At 36.8% G+C, this 25,146-nt stretch overlaps 2 protein-coding genes and 1 pseudogene across 2 annotated transcripts; 2 read left to right on the forward strand and 1 right to left on the reverse strand.

The window, feature by feature from the left end:
• The first annotated feature begins 253 nt into the window (after positions 1 to 253).
• On the forward strand, positions 254 to 4,975 carry LOC148921466 (uncharacterized). The gene is given in 6 exon segments (XM_089048864.1): positions 254 to 927; positions 930 to 979; positions 1,979 to 2,374; positions 2,963 to 3,045; positions 3,798 to 3,962; positions 4,453 to 4,975. Coding segments are annotated over 6 exon segments (1,743 nt in total). The 5' UTR covers positions 254 to 323; the 3' UTR covers positions 4,898 to 4,975.
• Positions 4,976 to 11,013: 6,038 nt separating this feature from the next.
• LOC148921467 (uncharacterized) lies at positions 11,014 to 12,686 on the reverse strand (annotated as a pseudogene).
• Positions 12,687 to 16,617: 3,931 nt separating this feature from the next.
• Positions 16,618 to 20,215, forward strand: LOC103324392 (E3 ubiquitin-protein ligase RSL1-like). The gene is made up of 3 exons (XM_089045011.1): positions 16,618 to 17,468; positions 18,446 to 19,218; positions 19,762 to 20,215. Exons 1-3 carry the CDS (start codon positions 16,698 to 16,700, stop codon positions 19,937 to 19,939), a joined length of 1,722 nt encoding a protein of 573 aa, XP_088901137.1. The 5' UTR covers positions 16,618 to 16,697; the 3' UTR covers positions 19,940 to 20,215.
• Positions 20,216 to 25,146: the final 4,931 nt, after the last annotated feature.

A 25,146-nucleotide genomic window follows, 5' to 3' on the forward strand; every position in this document is an offset into this window, starting at 1 on the left:
AAAAATTATACAAATCAAAACTGTTTCGACATCCAATTGTGTCCTACAAAATCAATGAACAAGGTATTTTAAGAAAGTACTAAAACTTCAACAACTCAATTGAATGGTAAAATGATATCGGATTCAAGTGATTTTTTTATAAAAACAATATTTGAATGAGTATCTATAAAATAGACAGTTTGGATTAGTGAAACATAATCTGCAGTGGGCTCTATATATATATATATATATATATAATATATATATATATATAATCTCCCCAAAATCCAAAAGTCCCGCGAGACAACGCACACTTCATTTAGTTCTCGCTCTCTCAGTCCTACATGGCCAGCAGCGTGTCCCCCGATGACGACGGCGACGACGTTTTATTCGCCGTCTCCGAGCTACGTCGCGAGCTCATGGAAGCCGAATCCCTAGAGTCCGACATGGATCTCGCCTTTAACATCCAAGTCCAAGAAGCCCTCGCCGCCTCTCTCGCTCTCCAACCCTCTTCCTCCTCCACCCAATCCCCCCGAAACGACGCCGTTCCGACCATCCCCAACACCCCAACCCACGTTTCCCTCAAGTCCCAAGAACTCATAAGAATGGAGCAGGAATTGAAACACGGCGAAATTGAAATGCGGAAAGCCAGAGAGGATCTCAACCGTCGGATTCACGATGATCAGGTCGCGAGGGAGATCAAGAAGATTCCAGAGGACGATTGGCAAGAGTCCGGCGAACTCTTTGCCAAACCCTTCGGCGAAGGCTCCTCGTCGTCGTCGTCGACAAAGAGGGTCGAGAGTGAGAGCGTGTTCAGGCTCTACTTCAAGGGTTTGGTGAGCGAGGAAATGGTTGGAAATGAGAGAGTGGTGCTGGCTGGGGTTGGGGTTGCGCTATGCGACTCCAGGAATAATTTGGTGTTCGAAATTTGGAGCCCAGTTGAAAGCCTTGATTGAAGCGCATCACCTTTTTCCGTGAGAATTTTCCCACTTTTCAGTTTGTGAGTTGCTATCTCTTCTCTTCTCAGCCTCGTTTCGGTCTGTTGATGAAAAATAGTTAGGCTAATTGTGGATTTTGCATTTTAATATAAAAATTCAATTTTTTAAAGATATACTGATGAAATTCGATAGAGCAGATTGTATGTTATCTGTTGTGGACAGAGATGACACATTTTCTCTGAGAAATTTTAGTTGGGCTTTCTCAGCATTTGTTTAATTTAGTTGCTAGTATTACACCACACCAGCATTATATCGATGCTGATGTGGACTAATTTGTTAGGACAGGTGTCAAGATTAGTTAAATTAAATTTTTTTTTTGTCATATGGCAATGTATGTAAAGGCATTCTAGCTTCTGTTGGAAGAGATGATATCATTATCATATTGAATGAAATTACAGAATTCTTCACTTCTCTGTTTCTCCCTTGCTCTCTAACCCTATATTCTTCAAGATTTTATCCTTTATTCTACTGTAGTTCTGTGATATTTGAATGAATCCATGACATCTATCATAATTAGCCTTCTATCTTATATATATATGGTTATGGACGCTGTGGTTTACACTGACCATGAAAGAGCCTCTTGTGAAAGAGGTCTAAAGGAATGGAACTTACTATTATATTAGTGTATACGATTGTAGGTTTTGCGAATTAATATTGTTTTTCTTGGAACAATAGTGGACTTTCAATTTTCAGATATACTTGATGAAATTTGATAGGGCAAATCGTGTGGACAAAGAGACGCATTCACTTTGAGAAATTTTACTTGTGTCTTCTCAGCATTTTCCAAATTAGTCTGCTATCTTGTATTTAAATTGACCATTAGAGAAAGTCTTGTGAACAAGGTCTAAAATAATGGAGTTTATTATGACATTTATGTGTGCAATGTTGTAGTATTTGTGTTGAAACCAAGAATATTGGATGCACTAGTCACTGTGCTACAGTCTATTTACACCCATGAATAGAGCTTGTTGAATTTCTGACGTTATATTTTATGTATGAAGGTTACTGGTAAATGGCAAGCAAAGCAGCACAAGGTAACAGCGCTTGTCAATCAGGTTAAGAGCCTTCAAGGAAAGTTTACACGTTGCAACCCAAGGCTTGTGCCCCGAAATCATATTAAATTTGCATTTAAACGTGCAAGAGATGCAATAGTGTCTCAATCTCAGACCAACGAACCTGCACAATCTAACACTTGTAAGAATGTGAATGAGACTTGTGTGATATGTTTGGAAGATACTGATGTTAGTCAATTGTTTTCGGTTGGGGGCTGCCTGCATCGGTATTGCTTTTCTTGTATGAAACAACATGTGGAGGTGAAGTTGCTTCACGGGATGATTCCTAGAAGCTGCCCTCATGAAGGTTGTAAGTCTGACCTTAGTGTTGACAGTTGTGCAAAATTCCCACTTGACACCTAAAGTTGCCAACTGGAAGTTCACAATGCGCCAACATGAGTCTTCGGAAAGCAATTGATGTTAATCTTCAATTGATCCTGCTGCAAGTTAGAAAAAGTTTATTGCCAAAGGCTCCTATTTAATTTCATCAAAACGCAAAAAGGTGGGCAGAAATTTTAGAACACCGGTCCTCCAAAAAACCTTTACTTGAGGGATGTGGGCCCCTTGAACTTTTCAAAATGAGGCAGGAACAATTAGGAAGTTGCAAGGATGCATGATTGTCCTTCCACCTGGCAAGGAATCCACATTATCGCAACTCCTATTTTCGCCTACGCTTTATGTTCCACCAGGTTACAATGCATAAGAACACTCTTTTGCATTGAGCGATGTTTAAACCAATCAAGTCCCTAAAGGTGGTGTGTGTAGTGATGGGTGGACACAAAAACACTTATTAACATTATGAACATGCTTGAAGGGAATTAATTGTGATGGAGAGTACTGACTATAAAAAGCAAAATGTGGTTCAATCCTTATCCTGGATTACCTAGATATCAGAAGAAGATACAAATCTCATGCTAAAGTCTCTTGCCGCAGACCTCAAGGAATCTGTGGTGTCAGTGTGTGAAATGCAACCATATGATTGAACTTGCTGAAGGTTGCTACCACATGACTTGCAGGTATTTAGTCCCCATTTTTTGGAGTTTGCCCCTCATAATAACTTTTCGAAATTATTTTCAGTAAAAAAAATATGTGAGGGAACAAGATTTGTTTTAGACATTTCAATCTACCTCAGTCATTGAGGGTGTTGTATACACTATTGATGTGCTAACTAGAAAACAAAAAGGCCATATTTTTTGGCTCTAGAAAATAATCTGCTTGCTCCAGTTTCCTAAGGAATGGATTTAAGAAATAAACGAATATCTTAAATTCCGGAATGGGAGTTTTGAGATGGCTTGCTTGTAAAAGTAGAGGGCATGTGGAACACAGATTCGAAATTCAAATCTTGTGCATTGGGTGATCATCATACTTTTGTTTTCAGCAGTAATTTAAATGAGGAAAGAGTTAAGACAATCTATGTGTTTTGGGAGTTGAGAAAATTCATATTTGTTGACATTTAGTCTTAACCATCAAGAGAAAACATGTGTGGAAAGAGTGCTTGAGGAAAATGGTAAAAATCAAATGTAGATCAAGTTGAAGACAGAATGGGAAAGGGTTGATGACCATTGATTTGGTAAATGTCATGATAATATAAACCCAACTAAGAGGATCGTTGACTGGTGTTTTGCTGCCCCAAGTTGTTGGGAATCTGGATTTTATCAGTATTCTTATATTGTAGTTGAAATTTTGAAAGCTGTTGTACGTCAAGTTTGTGAGTTACTGTATTTATGTCATCTTGGTATTCACCCTAATGGGTTTATTTCTTTTGCAGATGTGGGTATGAGTTTTGTTATAATTGTGGAGCTGAGTGGAAAGATAAGAAGGCAACATGTTCTTGCCCACTATGGGATGAGGGTAATATTTTGTACGTTGAAGATTCGGAGGACGTGACAGAGTCAGATTTAGAGGAGTATTCTGACTACGAATATCTTTTACCGTAACATCCCCTCTCTAAAGTCATTCCCTCAAATTTTCTCCGAATGGAAAATATTCAATAGTATTTATATTAATATGTTGTGTAAAGTATCAAATGGTTTGTGGCAAAAAAAAGAGTATCAAATGGTTACTGCTTGCTCAAAAGGTTTTCCCATCTCTTGATTACTGTAAAGAAAGGAAGGAGAACATGACAGTTTGAAAAAGGAACCCACATTATAGTTGACAAAGAGAATGTGCACATGATGACTATGATGAAGACACAAGGATGAACAAATGTGTTTTATAATTTTATATGTTTGTATCAGTGTGTGTGTGTGTTTCAGATTGTGTACCATCCTTGGGAATCTGCATTATTATTTTTATATTTTTCTAATTGTGATTGAAAGCTGTTGAAGGTCATTCCTCCCGAAAGAAAAAGATGCAGATCAAGTTTGCAAACAACCGTTTATGTGATCTTGGTACCCATTATTATGCTTTTATTGGTTTTGCAGAAATGTGGCGCCTGAGTTTTTCCCTGACAGTGGAGCTGAGTGGAATGTCGACAAGGCAACATGTTCATGCCCAACATCAGATGAAGATGATATCTTGTCTAATGAAGATGGAGACTTTGAGGAGGAGGAAGAGAAGGATGAAGATGAGGAAGAAGACGAATATGAAGATGAAGATGAAGATGAAGTTGAGGATGAGTTTGAGGAAGAGAAGCAAATATTGTCTGCTGAAGATGATGCAGATTTTGATGAAGAATATGAGGAAATTCAAGAGAAAGAGGTTGGGGAGGACGTTCAGGACAAAGAGGAGGCAGCGGTTGAAGAAGGTGAGCGTAACTTGTCTGCTGAGGACGATAGAGATTTGGATGAAGAATATGAATATGGGGAATATGTGGAGGAGTTTTGTGACTCTGACAGCGAGTGCTATGACTCTTACTCAGCTTATTAATTGTAACACTATAATACCCACTCGAAAGAATTTTGTGTTCACTGACTTCTTGTCCATGAGGTTTTCCGTTTGATGATCCATCTATTCTGCTCTAATTTGTTTTGATACCATTAAAGGAGAGGAGGAGAAAAATGAAGATGAGAAAGACGAGAGTTGAGAGGTAAAGAGAAGGGGAGGAGAATTGAAAACCGAAAAAAGTGTTTTTTGTGTGTGTTGTGTTTAAAATTTAATTAACAATTATTGAATATTAATTAATTAATTAACGAAATCTGATTATAAATAAAAATAGGTCATCCGTCATCTAGGGATACTTTCGTGTCAAATTAGAAGATACTGAATTTTGAGTTTAGGAAAGTCAATATTCCAATCCAAGTCATTTGCAAAAGTACGCTGCTTAATGAGAATAGTAGTAGAGGAATGCTAGTAATTTTCTTTCTAACCTTCTCTTTTGGACCTTCTTCCTTCTCCCTTCTCCCTTCTCCTCACGACAAGTGTCATTTTCCTTACACTAAAAACAATGTCATTAATGCATCACACAAGTTAGTTTTTGTTTTCCAAGTTTACCCTTTTAAAATGTATTGACTTTTATATTTCCTTCAATTTATTCATATTTTATTACAACTTCTTTAGCACATTATTAAAAATTAAATAATAATTTTATATAATAAAAAAACGTCATTTTTTTTTCTTTAAAAATAAAGTTTGTTTCAAGATGTTATCATCTTTATTTTGTTTTTAACAAAACACACGTTCTCTTTGGAAAAAAAAACTTATTTTATTTTTTAAACGAGGTGGTAAGAAAGTTGTAAAAAAAAATTAGCTTGTTATTAAAAAAAAAATTAATGCATTTAATAAGGGTAAACTTGGAAAACAAAAACTAGTTTGTATGATGCATTAATGACATTGTTTTAAGTGTAAGGAAATTGACACTTGTCATAAGAAGAAGAGAGAAGGTTCAAAAGAGAAGGTTAGAGAGAAGGTTGCTAGCACTCCTCATAGTAGTATTATGGTCACATGGTATAACTTGTCACCTTAAATATGAACATTCGATTTCCAAGATGCTGTTGGTCTCGTCCTTGTCCAGCAAGTTTCCATTCCTTTTTGCCTTCCCTTGCACGATTTACCAATACGTGAGTTTTAACTAAAGGATCCATTTTTATGGGTCTTTTGTGTTTTCGGTTTGGAGTTATTTGGTGGTGTTTTGGTCATTGCCATGCTGATTTTGTTATGATTAGATAAAATAAACAATTTTATTTAGAGAGGAATGAAACAAGTAGATTCAGTTCCTCAGACTTCTTATATGTGAGAAAACTACATTGCCAATGGCCCATCAACCCACCAAAAGAGCCAATCTCTGCATGCTTTTGTTAGCAAGCATTGTATGAGATCCTAATCATCTAAACAATTGTATGCTATTTTCATTTGTATACCAATCCTTGTGGTTTGTCCATGCTTGCATTGTCTTGCAGATGTGGTTACGAGTTTTGTTCTACTTGTGGAGCTAAGTGGAAGAACAAGAGAGCAGCATGTTTCTGCCAAATCTGGGATGTGAGTAACATTATACGCGAATGGCCATGACATGCACCGCCCATTGTACCTGAGCAGCCACGACAAGTATGGCCACAACGATGATCAGGATTACCAGGACTCTTGTAGGTTACAAGTATAAATAGATTTAGGCTAATAGAGTCATCTTTTGCGTTTTGCTTTCCTTTGCTTTCTTTGTTATGAAAGAAAGGTGAAGGGTGTTTAAAAACCAAAATGTCAAATGCTAAGCTAAAACATTGCCCAGCTTTTTGGCAACATTAGTTATTTTTCAAGGGTACCATCCCCTCTTGACACCACTAGGTACACTTACAAGTTTGAATTAAACAACCAAATCCATAGAATTTTTTTTCTGAGAGGATTTTTGCTCACCACTTTAACCCAATGTGCATTTTATTTAATTTAGACGTGAATTTGTTGAATGCCCAAAATATGTTTGTTGAATTGTTCTTGATTCTGTTCTTTGTTTTCTCTTATGCGGATTGAGTAAAATTAAATTATGCATTTTGGTTCTTTTGGACATGCAGTTGTGTAACGCCCAAAAGATGTTTCATAATTTTTTTGGTTCTCTGTTCTGCATCTCTTTATTCAAATTGAATTGAATTGGGTCAGAAATCTTCTTCATTTGAAAATGAACTTTATAAGAATTTTCTTTTGCTTTGCTATTTGGTTATGTACAGGGTGAGAATTCTCTGTCAGTTGAAAATAAAGAAATTGAATCTCCGGATTCAAATTCTGTGGGTATAGAATCTTTGTTGCCTGATGAAAATTTTGGACTAAGTGGGAAAAAGGAGATCCCGTCAACACCTCCAATGCCTGAAAATGCCATTTACTCAATTTTTGATCAAATTGAAGAAGGTGGTGAGAGCTTATCAAAAGGTATTGATGAAGTGAATGAATTCTCAAGCTTCTGGGCATTTGGAACTGAATCGGTGAACCTATTTTTGAATATGGAAGAATCAGGTTCTAACCATCCCCATCTTTCTGAACTATTAATTTCGTTTGACACATTTTTCTGTGAATTTCATGCACCTTTTAGTGTGCTTGTCAACTAAGGACCTGGATTGTGGGAAAAAACGAAGCAAAAGAAGAAGAAACCAGGAAGAAGAAGAAGAAACCCATAAGCAAAAGAAGAAGAAACCCAGAAGAAGAAAAGAGAGAGAGTTGGTGGATGAAATGACCAATTTGCCCTCATATTTGACGGCAACATTGACAGAACCTAACGGTTGGATCCAATGAGCGAATAAAATAGAGTTTATGTATCATTTGGACTAATAATTCAATTGAGGGACCAAAATGTAAATCGTGTACAAGTTTGAGGACCATTTGAGTAATTTACCCAAATAAAAAATAAAGAGTTAACTATTGTTAAATCCATGGACATGTGTCATCTTTTTGGAAAGGGTGGTGACACTAACGAGGGTACACCTTGGGTTAAAGTAGTGAGCAAAAATACTCTCTGTTTTCTTTTTGTAGGAAAGTACTTGCTATATATGAACCAGTAAATTTCTTTGGTCTCCAGTTAGAATTGGTTAGTGGTTTTGAATTGACTAATTATCTCAGTTAGAAATGATGTACTTTTAAATTTCTTCATCTAAAAATACCGTAAAGTTTTAAATGCAACATAAACTCTAAACCCTAAAAGTAACTTAGTACACCTTAATATTTTAATCAAAATATAGAATTAACTAAATACATCTTATTTAACTACCAAATATACCCTTAATACATCTTAATACACTATCATACAACACCCTAAACATCAACATGCAAACTAAGCTCCAGCAAGAATGAAATCAAATATGTAATCTACCCCCACTCATGCACAAAAAAAAAGGTAAATAATAATAATAACAAAGAGAGACCAAATATAAGATGAAACTTAGGAACATTAGCTATTGTGAAGAAAATACTTATTAAGTCGGACTTTCTAATTAGTTTCATCTCAATACACAAGTGAATCAGACAACTCTCAACATCACAAACAACATAGTTATTATGTACTTTTCAACTTTTAATTTGAATGCACTATATAAATGATTAAGCTGGGGAAAAAAACCATGAAAAAACCTTCAAAAACTATAGAAGGAAAAGGAGAAAAGAGAGCAGAGCAGTGGCGTGAGTGAGTTCTTCACCTTGTAGTCTGCCGCAAGAATATAGAGATAGCCTCTTCCAGTTTGAAGGCAAGACAATAATTCAACACAAGAATGAATTCAAGTTCAACGCATGATCTTCGTACTATTAGATGATTAGATCTTCCCTGTCGCTAACTTTTGCTTTGCTTCACCAAGTGAGTGAATGTTGAATGAACATTCAACGACACCTTCTTGCGCCTCTGCTAGTGCCCGCTGCATTGTTTGTTGTGGGCACCAAGCAATATAAAAACTTCTTTACGTTTGATTAGGGTTGAATATGGTGAGTAGGATGTACTTATTAAAATTATATTTGTTTCATTCAATATATCCTTTTTCTTTGTTTAAAAAAGTTTAGGGGAGGGAAAGGTTACCCCTACACTGAGGGTCAAGGCAAACCCCAGACCTTTTCGAATTTACCAAAGAATTTATAGATTACTCACCAAACACGGAACTGCTAGCAGTAGGGTGTACTCAGATTAATTTTAGAGTTCGTTTAGCTGCACTCATATTTAATAATCAAATCTCAACTCGTTGAAATGTGCTTATTATTATTCACAATATATGTCAGTTGCTTAAAGACTTTAATAAAATTTCCATCAATTTTCGGATTCAATAAAAAAAATTTGGTTATTTTATATTAGGGTACATTTGTGATTCAATTAATAAATTACCAGTAGGGTGTACTCAGTTAATTTTAGAATCCGTTTAGCATCACTCATACTCTTTAATAATCAAATATCAACTTGTTGGAATGTGCATATTATTCACGATGTATGTCAGTTGCTTAATAACTTTAATAAAGTTTCGATACAACATGTTTATCGTGAATCAAATCAAGTAGTAGATATTATGATTAAACGCAACCATACTTCTTCACACATGTGTGTTTGGTTTGGAAATTTTCCAAGAGATATTTTACATAGGTTTTGTTTTGTTTTGGGTCAATGATATTTTACGTAAGTTACTTGTGATTTATATGGTGTTAAGATCCCTCCTTTATAATGTTTTGTTTCTATTGACTAAAAAATAAATAAAATTCCCACTGTTTGAAAAAGTGCTGCTTTATGGTCAAAATTCGTCAAAGTAAATTCAGAAGACACGTGGCTGAAATCTGCAGACTCTCATCAATTTCCAAAACCCTGTGTTTCCTTGGTCTCTTCCTTCTCTAACAAGTCTCCACTCCTTTTCCGTAGGCTTTTGCGAAGCATTTTTATTCATCACTTTATCTCATGGATGATCGTACTGAACTAGACGACCTCGACACCATTCTCTTCGAGCAACGCAAAGACCTTATGGCTGCCAAAACCCTAGACTCCAACCTCGACACGGCCTTCAAGCTCCAAAAGCAGGAGGCCATGGCTGCCTCTCTCGCTCTCAATCCCTCGTTGGCCTCGAATTCGCGTTCATGCAACTCTCCGCCTCCTTTGCCACCCCACGAAGCCTTGAACGACCCCATTTTAGACCTCGCCGCCACGCTCACGCTCGAGGACGTCGAGCAATTCGCTCAGGAGTGGGAGGACCACGAGCGCACCGTTTCAGAGGTGATGAAGACGAAGGAAGATCTCAACCGTCGAATTCACGATCAGAAGTTCGCCGCCGACCTCCACGACGGCCCGAGGACTTGCTGAAGGTTGCTACCAGAAGAAGATACAAAGCTAAAGTCTCTTGCCTCAAGGATGTTGAAATGTAAGTGGTGAGCTGATAAGAATGTAATTAGGCCTCTAAGCTAAATAGTGAATTCACTTAGTCTCTAAGTCAGACCTGTGTTAGGCGTTAGTCATGTTAAGTGGTTATAGCCACGTGTAAAAATCCTAGAGTGCAGTTTTGGATGTAAGGCTGTGATTCTCTGTGATGTAAGAGAATCCAGCTATTCTTTCTAACGGCCATATAGCTCACGCGGAGCTTGCTCCATTTAGACGGAGTATGCAATAGAAAAATACAGATTCGTTTTCATTCATTCTCTGCTCTCCTTTCTTCTCTGCATTTTCTCTTTCTCTTCAACCTATTCAAAACTCTAACAAAGGAATCTATGGCGTCACTGTGTGAAATGCAACCATATGATTGAACTTGCTGAAGGTTGCTACCACATGACTTGCAGGTATTTAGTCCCCATTTTTTGGAGTTTACCCCTCATAATAACTTTTCGAAATTATTTTCAGTAAAAAAAAAAAAATATGTGAGGGAACAAGATTTGTTTTAGACATTTCAATCTACCTCAGTCATGGAGGGTGTTACATACAAAATGTGAGGGAAAATAATCTGCTTGCTCCATTTTCCTAAGGAGTGGATTTAAAAAACAAAGAGTTTCACTGGTATATATAAACCAAGCAAAACATCTAAAGAGTTTGACTGGTACATATAAACCAGACAAGAAACAAAAGAGTTTTAACTTGGAAAATTAGTTTAGTTAACATAAAGATTGGGACGCAACATAAGTTCAATCAAGGAACAACAGTATATATACCATTATCAGCCGCTATCCCAATATAACACACTCCTCTCCAGAACATCAATGAATTGCCAAAGTTTAGGCTCATTATTTCATCCTCAAACTAGAAGCCATTAGTATATATATTATACATTATGCGGGAAAAGAGACAAACCAACCTTTGATTTTAAAAACCACTGAAATGACTTCATGGTCGTCAAAGGTGCGGCAGTTTCAAAATTCATTGTCCACAGATGCATATTTTTAACAGTGATCCTTTTATCAACGGCAACAAAGCAGGATCCACTTCATCTTTCGACAGTAAATTAACTATCAACTCCATTGTTGATGCATAAGTACCATCGCCCTTGATGTCTGTTTATTATGGATGAACCCTCGGATAATTGTGTTAAATGTCCAACCATAAGGAGAACAGCCTCTCTCTTCCATTTGGATAAGCAAATTTTCTGCTTCACTTGTTAGGCCCGCGAAACAGAGTCCACTAATCATTATAGTGCATGTCCTCACATTAGGTTCAAGTCCTTTTGATGACAAACCACAGAACAGATCCCTTGCAGATTCAATTTTTCCAGCTATGCACAAACCTTCAATAAGAATATTGTAAATCACAATATTAATATCCAACTTCTTCGCTTCCATCTCTCCAAACAATTGCATTGCCCTAGAAAGTTGTTGGTTTTTACACAGGCCATCCAGTAAAATAGAATAAGTTTGAGCATCTGGAAGTTGGCCACAAGCTTGCATCTCAGAGAACAACTTTTGTGCATCCTGTATTCTACCCACTTTGCAAAAACAGTCCAGAAGAGTGTTATAAGTAATGGTATTTGGAACCAGTCCCATATGAGACATATCCAGAAAAAGCATCATGGCCTCATCCATCATCTTATGCTTACAATATCGATTTATCAATGTGTTGTAACTAACAACATCAACCACCGAGCCCTTGCTAAGCATTAGTTCAAAAACATTTTGTGCCTTGCTTATTTCTCCTCGCAAACAGTAACCATTCATGAGTGAATTGTACGTAACAAAATCAGGATCAATATCTCTTTGAATCATTATTTCAACCACGCCTTCTGCTTCCACGGCCATTCCCACCTTACAAAGTGTGTCTACCAAGACGTTGAAAGTGACCACATTTGGAAAGATATTTTTACTCACCATTTCATTCAACAACCTTGTAGCTTCTTTCCACTCGCCTAATTTGCAAACTCCATTCATCAAAGAGTTATAGGTAATGACATTTGGGGAAATACCTTGCACATCATTTCTGAGAAGAGGTTTAATTCATCATCAACTAGTGTATCCTTACAAAAACCCCTTCCTCCATCTTCCTAAGCAATTGAAGAAAGCCGTTGATCAGAGTGGTGAAGGTAAAGACATTTGGTTCAAGACCAAGTTTGAAGAATTTTCCCAATACAGATAAACTGAACCCCATTTGGTTCAAATGACAATAACAATTTATGAGAATGGTTAGAGTGCACACAGCAGGTCTTATTCCCGACGCACCCATTTGGTTATACAACGAGATGACGGCCGAATAATGTTTCAATTTCGCAACTTGACCCAATATTTGGTTGAAACGAACAACTGAAGGCGGAGGACGCATTTGAAGCATTCTATCAAACACAATGAAAGCATCTCAATAGTTGTGATTTTGGGTGAGTTTCTCACTGGCTACTCTAGTTGGGTTATTGTAGATTTGATTGGTTTCGAAGGTTGAGAGTGAAGGAAAGCAAAGTAATGGTTGGCGAAAACAACAACAGTGGAGTTAGAGTGAAGACAATGCATAACTCTCCATCTCCTGCTGGTGCAATAAGAAGAAGAAGAAGCAGCTATATTCCGCGTCATCATATTCAGCATCTCAGTGAGTCAGTGAGTCAGTGAGTCTCAGCCAACCTTCAACATTTGGGAAGCGAGACCAAATCTCGAAAGGGAGCGGCGGAGCTCTCAAGTGCGTGGATGATGATCCACTCGACAAAAACTTTGTTTCGATGAGTTTCGAATTAGATTTCCTTTCTAATTGCATTTAAGTTTTAACAATGAGGGGTTGTGCTTTTCTTTTTTCTCCAATTTTACAAAGAATTTATTTCAGTGGGTTAATTGTTACCAGTGAATTAAATATTTCGGAATTATCTCGAGTCCTCATTTTTTTTAACCCCCAAAAAATATATATATATATATATATATAAATAATCTCCCCAAAATCCAAAAGTCCTGCGAGACAACGCATACTTCATTTATTTGTCGCTCTCTCAGTCCTACATGGCTAGCAGCGTTCACCGGATGACGATGGCGACGACGTTTTATTCGCCATCTCCAAGCAACCTCGCGAGCTCATGGAAGCTGAATCCCTAGAGTCCGACATGGATCTTGACAGGACTCGCCCTGAAAGTTTGTTGAGTTAATAAATAAAATAAGACTAAATCAGGATAAATCTTGTTAAAGCATTGTTTCTCTCTCATAATAATGTTATCAAATAAAAAATAAAATAAAAAGTTAACTATAGTTAAATTTATGAACATATGTCACCTTTTGGGAAAGATAGTGACACTAATAAGGATACACTATAGATTAAAATAGTGAGTAAAATACCCTCTGTTTTTTTCTTGTAGGAAAGTACTTGATATATATAAACCAATAAATTTCTTTGGTCTCCGGTTAGAATTGGTCAGTTGTTTTGAATTGACTAAATTTTTTATTTATAAAAAAGCTAGTTGATAACATTCTATAAAATTTTATGGTCTTTTTAATAAATTATTTTAATAAAAAATTGACTTTCCATTTGTAACTTAAATTGAAATTAATAAATTCCTAATATGAAAAGTTCCATTGGCCTTAAATAAATTTTGAGATTTTCTATTTAAACTCCATATTTCTCTTTGTTCACCCCATCTTCTAAGTTCACCCCAACTTCTAATTTAAATTTTCACAATTTCTAAGAAAACCCCGTTATCTTCCCAAACTACCCTTAAATAAACCCCAAGTTGAAAAAATAAAAAATAAAACAATCTTTCTATTTAAACCCCACTATCTTCCTATTACAAACTATAGAAAAAAAGCATATATCTAAACTAAATAGTGGGGGAAAAGATGAAGAAGGCCCTTATTTTTTGAGAAGAAGATGAAGGTCCTAGACTAAATAAAGATTTCTAAATTAGAAATTAAATAAGGAGATATTTATTTGCATTGTAGATAAAAAAAAGTGCAACTTACCTTGGTAAGAACAAATTTCATTTACACGAAGATATAATAATCATCTACTATTTACTTACACAACGGTACAATAATCTTCTACTGTTTACAAATTTAAAGTGCATATGTTTCGTACCACAAAATGAATATTTTGAAGTGGAATATTCTTGTCTCTTATGCAGGCAAGAAGGTCACCAAATCTTTGAGAGCCCAAATCTGGTTTTAGATGGGGAAAAAACAGAAAAAGGAAAAATACAAAATTGCCTGCAAAAATCAGCCCTCATATGCATAACCCCAAAGAAACAAAAATAAACTAACTCCATGACATAACTCTTAATAAAATCGTTGCAATAATTTAGACACAAAGCATACCTTTCTTTCCAATAAAAGGTTTAGGATTTAAGGTTTAGGGTTAAGTACCCATGTTTTTACTACACTAGAAGATTTTGTATTTTTCTAAAAAAAGTGGTGGGGTGTGTGGGGGTGTGTGTATAGATGTATTAGGTTTAAGTATTAAGTTGAATGACTTTTTTTTTTGTCTTTTTACACAATAATAAAACTTACAACTTAATGATTTAAATACTGGGGTGAACAAAGAGAAATGTGGGGTTTAAATAGAAAATCTCTAAATTTTTTTTCCTCTATTGGTCATTGTTTACGCAATGCTCTCAGTTTGGCACTTCGACTATAATTATCTCAACTAGAAATGATGTACTTTTAAATTTCTTCATCTAAAAATACCGTAAAGTTTTAAATACAATCTAAACTCTAAACCCTGCTAAACGAACTCTACAAGTAACTGAGTACATCCTAATATTTTAATCAAAATATAAAATTAACTGATACACCTTATTTAACTACCAAAAATACCCTTAATACATCTTAATACACTATCACATAATACACTAAGCATCAACATGCAAACTAAGCTCCAGCAAGAATGAAATCAAATATTTAATCTACCCCCGCTCATGCACAAAAAAAAGAAGTAAATAATAATAATAAAGAGATACCAAATATAAGATGAAACTTAGGAACATTAGCTATTGTGAAGAAAATACTTAAGTTGGACTTTCTAATTAGTTTCATCTCAATACACAAGTGAATCAGACAACTCTCAACATCACAATCAACATCACAAACAACGTAGTTACTATGTACTTTTCAACTTCTAATTTGAATGCACTATATAATTGATTAAGCGTGGAAAAAAAAATGAAAAAACCTTCAAAAACTAGAAGGAAAAAGAGAAAAAAGAGAGCAGAGCAGTGGCGTGAGTGAGTTCTTCACCTTGTGGACTGCCGCAAGAATATAGAGATAGCCTCTTCCAGTTTGAAGGCAAGACAATAATTCAACACAAGAATGAATTCAATTTCAACGCATGATCTTTGTATTATTAGATGATTAGATCTTCTCTGTCGCTAACTTTTGCTTTGCTTAACCAAGTGAGTGAATGTTCAATGAACATTCAACGACACCTTCTTGTGCCTCTTCTAGTGCCCGCTGCATTGTTTGTTGTGGGTACCAAGCAATACAAAAGCTTTTCTACATTTGATTATGGTTGAATATGGTGATTAGGGTGTGCTTATTAAAATTATATTTGTTTTATTCAGTATATCCTCCTTTTTAATAATAAAAAAAAAATTAGGGGAGGGAAAAGCTACTCCCACACCTAGGGTCAGGGCAAACCCCAAACCTTTTCGAATTTACCAAGGAATTTATAGATTACCCACCAAACACAGAATTGCTTTGGCAGTATGGTGTACTCAGTTAATTTTAAGGTTCGTTTAGCTGCACTCATATTTAATAATCAAATCTCCACTCATTGAAATGTGCGTATTGTTATTCACAATATATGTCAGTTGCTTAAGGACTTCAATAAAATTTCGATCAAGTTTTCAGATTCAATAAATCTTTTTTGGTTATTTTATATTATGGTAAATTTGTGATTCAATTAATAAATTAGCAGTAGGGTTTATTCAGTTAATTTTAGAATTCATTTAGCATCACTCATACTCTTTAATAATCAAATCTCAACTCGTTGAAATGTTCGTATTATTCATAATGTATGTCAGTTGCTTAATAACTTTAATAAAGTTTCCATACAACATGTCTATTGTACTTCGTCACATACGTGTGTTTGGTTTGGAAATTTTCCAAGAGATATTTTACATAGGTTTTTTTTTTGGGTCAATGATATTTTACGTAAGTTACACTGTGATTTATATGGTGTTAAGATCCCTCCTTTATGATGTTTTGTTTCTTTTGACTGAAAAATAAATAAAATTTCCTCTGTTTGAAAAGTGCTGCTTTATGGTCAAAATTCGTCAAAGTAAATTCAGAAGACACGTGGCTGAAATCTGCAGACTCATCAATTTCCAAAACCCTCTGTTTCCTTGGTCTCTTCCTTCTCTGACAAGTCTCCACTCCTTTTCCGTAGGCTTTCGCGAAGCATTTTTATTCACCACTTTATCTCATGGATGATCGTACTGACCCAGACGACCTCAACACCATTCTCTCCGAGCAACGCAGAGGCCTTATGGCCGCCAAAACCCTAGACTCCGACCTGGACATGGCCTTCAAGCTCCAAATGCAGGAGGCCATGGCTGCCTCTCTCGCTCTCAATCCGTCGTTCGCCTCGAGTTCGAGTTCGAGTTCGAGTTCGCGCAACTCTCCGCCTCCTTCGCCACCCCACGACGCCTTGAACGACGCCATTTTAGACCTCGCCGCCACGCTCATGCTCGAGGACGTCGAGCGATTCGCGCAGGAGTGGGAGGACCACGAGCGCACTGTTTCGGAGATGATGAAGACGAAGGAAGATCTCAACCGTCGAATTCATGATCAGAAGTTCGCCGCCGACCTCCGCGACGTTCCCGAGGACTACTGGGACAAGCACGGCGACTATTACGAACGTCCGTACTGTGCGGACGAATCGTCTTCGTCATCGTCGACAAAAGCTGCAGCGGTGGAGACTGAGAATTTGAGGTTGTATTGCAAAGGTTTGGTGAGCGAGGAGAGGGTTAGGGATATGAAGGTGGTGGTGGCTGGGGCTGGTATTGCGATTTGTGACCCGAGAGACAATCTGATATTCGAGGCGAGGAAGAATCTGGAGGCGGTGGTTGATGGTGTGGTGCTCAGCAATGAGGCTTCGGAGCTTGAGGCCATCATTGAAGGGCTTAACAAAGCTCTCACCTTGGACTTGAAATCTGTGACCTTTTACTGTGATGACTACATGCTTTACCAATATGTGAGTTTTAGCATTAAACACTCGCTTTTATCGGTCATCTTTAATTCTCAAATTCACTTTTTAATTGGGTGGGAGTTTGTGTTTATGTTAATGGTAGTAGAGTTGACTGTTGACTGGTGTGCATTGTTTGTTGCATTGCAAATTTGAAATCTTTGGCTGTATGAGCTATTGGGTATCTTCTGAAACTGAGGAAAAGAAAAAGATTGTGCCTTTGACCATTTTGGAAGTGGGATAGAAATTTTGGGGCTTACTATATGTGGGTTTTTTTGGGAGAACATTATCCGAGATTGAGCAGGAAGATTGTGGTCAACTATGAGAAGTGTGAAAGCCAATTACTAAACATTAATGTGAGTGAGTTGCTGTATTGGTTTTTGGTTCAGTGTTTGTGTTGGGTTAATTGGTTGAAGTGCAATCTAACAAGTGTATGTCATGTCATTTGTGACAGTGTTTTGGAGTGTGTTAATTTAGCTTTGTGCAGAAGCTGCAAGGAATAATCCCAAACAACTTGGTATTTGGGAGAATTAACAGTTATCTTGTTAGACCTGTCCTTCTTTCAGTCTGTTGTGTTAAACATTTGCTGAGCTTGCTGCATTTGTGTGACAAAGCCAATTACTGGTATTAATGTGTTAGAGTTTCAAATTTCGGGTTCAGCAATGATTCGGTCATTCAGTTATACTATTTTGTTGCTGTTAGAAATTTGTTAATTATTTTTTGGTGATGTGTTCTGTCAAACTTTGTTGGCTGTATTACAGGATAAATATGTATTTTTTTCCTATTCCGAAGGATTCAAACTGTATCCAGAAAACCCAAATTCTGTTATTTTCCATTTTTTTTCCTCCTTATTGATGGTATAATTCATATCTTTACAAGTTTGCTGCTCTCATAACTATTCCTGTTTATAAAATAAAATATGGGGGCATAACAGAAAATTCCATTTGGTGCCACTCATGTAGATGATTGACATCTTATAAATACAGGTCACAAACAGAGTGCGTCCTGGAAACAGCAAGGTTGCAACATTAGTCAATCAAGTGGCTCTTCTACAAAGAAAATTTGAATATTGCAGCCCTTCTCTTGTAGCACGTACTGACATTAAGTTTGCACTTAAAGTTGCAAGAGAGGCTATAGTTTCTCAGATCACCTGGCGTGCAGACTCTAGCAATGGAAAGAGTCTGAAGGAGACTTGTGTAATTTGCTTTGAAGAAACTGATGTTGCGGAAATGTTTTCAATCGATGGCTGTCTACACAGGTATTGCTGTTCTTGTATGAAACAGCATGTGGAAGTAAAATTTCTTAATGGGATGGGGGCAGAGTGCCCTCATGAAGGCTGTAAAAATGAGGTGAATATTGATAGCTGTGCAAAATTCTTGGCACCTAAACTAGTTGAGGCCATAAGCCAAAGAATCAAGGAATCTTCTATTCCGGTTACAGACAAAGTTTATTGCCCAAATCCCAGGTGTTCTGCATTAATGTCTAAAAAGGAGGTCTTAGAATACACCAAAACTACTTTTGTCCGTGCTGACCAGACTGGAGTCAGGAGATGCATGAAATGTCATTACTATTTTTGTATCAATTGCAAGGTCCCTTGGCACTTCAATATGACCTGCTATGATTATAAAAGATCACATCCCTATCCCCACCGAGACGACCAATTGCTCAACTCGCTGGCTACAAAGAAACTCTGGCGTCAGTGCGTAAAGTGCAACCATATGGTTGAACTCACCGAAGGTTGTTACCACATAACTTGCAGGTATTACTCCCCACTCCTCCATCCTATTTGACTTGTCTTTTGGTCATTGTTCTGTTGATTTTGTCATCTTTAGATCAAATTAGCAATTTTTTGAGAGGGATGAAACAAGCAAAAGATAAAACAAAATATACAGCTAGTGAACTCAATATGATCTGATTGGTAGCAAGTTGAGTACAAGAGTGGATATGGCTAAGTATAGTGTTGGGTCTCAAGTTCCTCTGTGTTCTTTTGATTGAAAACCACATTGCCAATGGGCCATCAAACCACCAAAAGAGTCAATCTCTGCATGCTTTTGTTAGCAAACATTGGATAAGATCCTAGTCATCAATAAATAGATATAATGGTAGGGCCTTACACTTTCCCCTCAGATAGTTATGGTATTGGTGTATTGCCTTTACTAGTTGCAGACCACCTTTTCTATTCTTTTATCCACAAAAAGAACTAGTATTAATTGTTCTTTACTGGGTGCTGCTGTTTTTTTTTTTTTTTGTGTGTGTATACCAATCCTCGTGGTTTGTCTATATGCTTGCATTGTCTTTGTAGATGTGGTTATGAGTTTTGTTATACCTGTGGAGCTGAGTGGAAGAACAAGAAAGCAACATGTTCCTGCCGAATCTGGGATGAGCATAACATTATACGCGAACAGCCACGGCAAGCACAGCTACCCATTATACACGAACAGCCACAACAGGCACAGCACATTATACGCGAACAGCCATGACAGGCACAGCCCATTATACGCGAACAGCCACGACAGGCACAGCCCATTATACGCGTACAGCAAAGACAGGCACAACGACGACAATGATTGGGATTACCAAGACTCTTGTTAGACTACAACTAAAGATTTTGGCTATTAGAGTGATCTTTTGCGTTCTGCTTTGCTTTGTTTTCTTTGTTATGAAAAAAAGGTGAAGGGTGTTAAGGACCACAATGTCAGATGCTAAGCTAAAATATTGCCCAGCTTTTTGTTAACTTTTGGCACATTAGTTTTGCATTCCTCTTTTTGAAGGGTATCCCCCTTGACACCATGTGGTACGCTTTCAATTGAACAACCAAATCGTTGGAATTCCTTTCTTTTATTTTTCTTGTAGGAAAGTAGTTGGTGCTTAGTGGAGGGCATGGATTGGGTTCAGTCTGTTTTGATCCTAACTTGTTACTCCATTCATGCATAGTGGTTTATAATTTTTCAGGTTTAAGACCCGTTTATTATTAAGTCAACTTAACCCCACCAACCTTACCCAACTCAATCATTTTTGGATTTAAGATCTGCCCCTTAAAAAAGAGAGGACATGTCACTTTGTAGTTGAGCTACAATAAAAAAGAGTTCTTCCTTATAGTCAAGGAGAGAAGTATTGTCCATATTTTATTATTGTTCTTAGAAGACTAACATATCTGAAACAAAAAAATTGTGTCGCCAAAATACTATTGATACTTGAGACCATGGGTGGGGGAGTGTGCAGTCTATACATTACTTGGCGCCATCTATTGTTTGAAAAAGTTATATAATTCAAATAAATTTATTAATTTTTTTTTAAAAAAAAAACCCCAAAAAAACTACCAATTTCGACTTGCACAGTAACTAAGGCAGGAGACATGCATTCTCAATCAAAATGGCTTGCCTTCTACAGTCTCAGTTCCTGCTCTGCGCGCCGTCTTCCTGAACCTTCATGCACTGCGTCTATGTCCAAATTCACCTCCGGGAGATTAGGTCAAGTTCACCTTTGTGGGATTAGGTCAAATACATCTTGGGGGACTAGAAAAGCAAAATGAAGATGCAACCGCCTGTATATCCAATTCCAATAACACTTTGCAACTGAGAGAAATATAATAACATCCAAAGACTTCAGAGATTTTCAAATTGCAGTAATAGTTCATAACGGAGATGCAATACGTAAATTACCAAACTGTGACTCTACGACCTCACGTAAGCATATTATAAAGTCATTGTGTGTATTCGCGAGTGTGTGTGTGTGTGTATGCAATTCGGCGTGCTTCCAACACATTCAGATATCCCATGCATCTTCATTAAAATGCCAAACATATAAGGTTTGATCACAATCCGAATTATACTTCTACAGATCTCAAAGGCAGGCAGGAAAGAAGTTATATCCTTTGCTAAGTTCCCAGCGAAAATATCTTATACTTCTCCACAGCAAAGGATTTGAGCATGACAATAAGAAAAGAACACGTAACCAGTATTTTGGCAGGGTAACTAAATGCTGATAGGTTTGTCATGTCGCCTAACGTCTGGCAACTTACATTCCTTACCAATTTCGGAGTACCATGCAACAATTAAAATGGGAAATTCGCATATGTTGCCACCCCACCACAACAGCAGAGATGAAAAGATAAATAACTTCATTTACAGTATCAAGACAAAGATGAGTACCTGCAGATCCAGCTTGTGAACACCAAAGATGTCCTTCATACGATGTTAATTATATGCTAATAGATAAGATGTATATGCCTCTTTTGCTGATTTTTGAAGATAGTAGTCGCCCTCAACCATCTCCTCCTGCATCAAAGCAATACAAAAGGTACCTCGGAACCAGTTATTGTATAGCCGCCAACAATTGAACAACAAACAGGAAATTACCAGTTGCGACTGCAGATTTTTCAGCTTCTTCAACTCAAATTTACAAGGTTCAAAGACGAAATTTTCAGCCTGAAAACAGAAAGAAATATGGAATTGAAATTGAGAACAGAAGTTACATTGGCTAGACATTCAGGAATATCCAGCCCACGATAAAATAATTGAATTATAGACAAACTATTGGGAACAATAAATTTAAAAAAAAGTAACCAAATTACAAAAGGAAAAAGGAAGCACACCATAGCAGGAATATCCAGCCCACGAGCAGCAGCATCAGTACGAAGTAAGATTCCTTTCTCTGCTTTGCAGAAGTCAAAGAAAGTAGTTGTCCTCTGCTGCGGCTTTTGCTCTCCATGGATATCAAAGCAATCCACATTAACGTATCTAAGAAGGTCAGAGTGGAATTTGACTGAGTTACAAGAAGAGAAGAAGACCATCACTTTCTTCAACTTAACCTTCATCAGAAAAGAATATAGGAAAATGAATCTCTTCTCACTAGGCACAATACAATAGCCATGTTGGAGCCCTGCAGTGGTGTCCTACTGTGCACACAATCTTGTCAGATTATAAAGACGAGGGCAAAATCACAAGGGAAAAAAAATATGTATTTAGTTACGAATACGAAGAATGCATAATAGATATGAACATAAAACAAATGTAAAAGAAGGAACACATAAAACTAAAGGTAGAAAACTAAATCAGCGTACCTTTGGTAGAATCTTAATAATCTGTTTCATTTCTTCCTCAAAGTTTGCTTCCAAAATCCTGTCAGCTTCTTCAATTATGAGGTACTGCATTTCCAAGAGAACAATAAAACTAAGGATGGTCAAATGATGTGATGTCCTGATACAAGCTTTCATCTCAATCAAAGATACATAGCTCAACCACACAGACAAGCTAAATTTTGTCACTAACACAACAATCAAAATTGCAAAAGGATCCAAAACTACATTCCAGTATCTCGGCCAAAGGATTAATAAACCCGAAGAATATTCAAAAGTCAGGGAAACATTTCTTTCAATAAGAAAGCCATCTGTACCAATATGCAGCATTTCAGAAAATAACCAGTTACTTGGCAGAGTCATATTTCACTCCACCAATCTTGAAAACTCCATCAACAAAGCCCACTTTTACTCCACCGTTTGTATCAGTGCTTACTACTACTTCACAAGGCACAAACTAAATTTTAACTTAGGTTAGGTACGTGAAATTTGCATAGGCATTAAAAAGAAAAATATAACAACAATGTCCAGGGTCTCACCTGAATAGCAAGTTCCAGTGTTGGGCAAATGACAACAACGCCCGTTCCCTCACGAGGAGTAAACTGTGTCCTATATAGCAACTCCAGCTGGTATTAGAAAAACAAGAGTTTTCCCTGTCCTTGCAGCTCCGATGACATCATTTCTGTTCAATAGTGGTGGGATTGCTTTGTCTTGAATCTGCAGTTGTAACAACTTGTAGCAAGCAACTTATTGAGTTTCAACCACAGCTTATTTACTAAAAGGGTAATGGAACGAAAAATTTTACCTTCACCTTAGTCATCAAACGGGAGAGCTGTCTTCTTTCGTGTATTTAGCGGTAAACCAAGCGTTGCTACTTAATGTTAATGAATCTTCATTGGGACTGGGAGTATAAAGAAAAAAGACATCATATGCCCTTCTTTCTGCACTCTTGTTCTAGGATGCATTCCGTCAAGCATGATGGGATGCAATTTTATTGTACTACATTTAAAACACGAAGAGATGCAACCAACCAATAACACGACATTTTCAGTCAAGTTTATTAAATATAGTTCTATATGTAAACTGTAATTTCAATTAAGCGACATTATTTCAATAATGAGATATTCAATTGACTCTGATTCATGGGTGAAGCAAATCAAACCCATTTTTAGATAAAGAAGATAAAAAACAAAACTATAGTGACTAGGAAAGCCCCGGAGATTCTATGGGAAATTGGAAACGTCGAAGTGAGTTGTGGCTTATAAATAGGAAGATGAGGATGTACATAGAAACAAATGCAAACACAAACAGATAATCTCACAAAGTTTTTTCTGCAACTAAAGAGATGCAATATACGGATTTAGATTGTTGGAAAAATTCAATAATTATACTCATAATATTCATATAAAATCAATTAAATAAATTATACCCAAAACACATCAATTATACACAATAACTAATACAATAAATACGTATGAAAAAGGTTAGGAATATCTGGCATGTAATGTCAAGAGAGGCACTTAGTCGCTGTCCTAAAGCCATAGACGTCTTCCTAAAACCATGTGTTTGGGTCAAAGTTTTAGGTCAACGACTATGTAGCTCTCTTGACATCATTAATTCATATTGAATACAAGGGTATTGGATAAATACGTACTCATTTTTTGGAGCAACCCGCACATTAGAAAGTAAGCCACTTTTTTTTATATGCGTTTACTCTTTATCAGTAACATCCGCACTATGGTCGTTCCATATCGTACCCCTCTGGATACTTGTGTAGGTCATGGAATGACTGCACAATGATTGTCTTACTTAGGGTTGGCAATGGGTTATGTCGTGTTAGGTTCGTGTCGTGTCAAGATTATATACGTGTCAAGAATGCTAAACCCAAACCGTTTAATAAACGTGTCATTTTTGGGTTGACCAATTTATTTCCCGTGCAGGTTTCAGGTCATGTTGGGTTGACTCGCTAAGTGGTAGCAAATAAAAAAAAATTCTAAACTTTGATAAATTAACCAAGTAATTGCATTTCCCGGAAAAAAAAAAAAACAATGAGTATACCCGTGCGGCTATACTATGTATACACGTAAAAAAGAAGAAGAGGAATTAGGCGCCCACATGTCAAAATACGTATAGCCACGTGAAAAATAATTACTAAAAATAAAATTTAAAAAATTAATTTACCTAAACATACTAAGTTTATACTTATTTTTCTTTTTTTTTAAACTTCCGATGAAAGTTCGTCGGCAAATGTGACAGGACCGACCCAAATTCCACTTTGGAATCCGAGTCGAGCCCTGTGCGTGTCCGACACTTGGTGAGTGCCGGGCACAATGACTAAATTGCCCTTCTAGTTAAAATTCAAGTTTATTACAAGTTTGACCTCTGACGAAAATTCGGCCGAGTCTCCTCTGTAATTGTATAATTCCCCAACATTTCAACCTATCAAAAGCATATACATACATATCCCAACTGCCAGCATACATTCAATTTACATCTAAAAAGTTCTACTAAACTAAACGGCCTCAAGCCATACAGAAAGTCCTAGGGCAATTCATCAGAGTAACTACTTCAAGAATTTACAACAACAGAATATGATTTCAAAAGAAATCC

This window comes from Prunus mume, linkage group LG1, assembly GCF_029339155.1.
Source record: "Prunus mume cultivar Tortuosa linkage group LG1, ASM2933915v1, whole genome shotgun sequence".
Classification (NCBI taxonomy): domain Eukaryota; kingdom Viridiplantae; phylum Streptophyta; class Magnoliopsida; order Rosales; family Rosaceae; genus Prunus; species Prunus mume.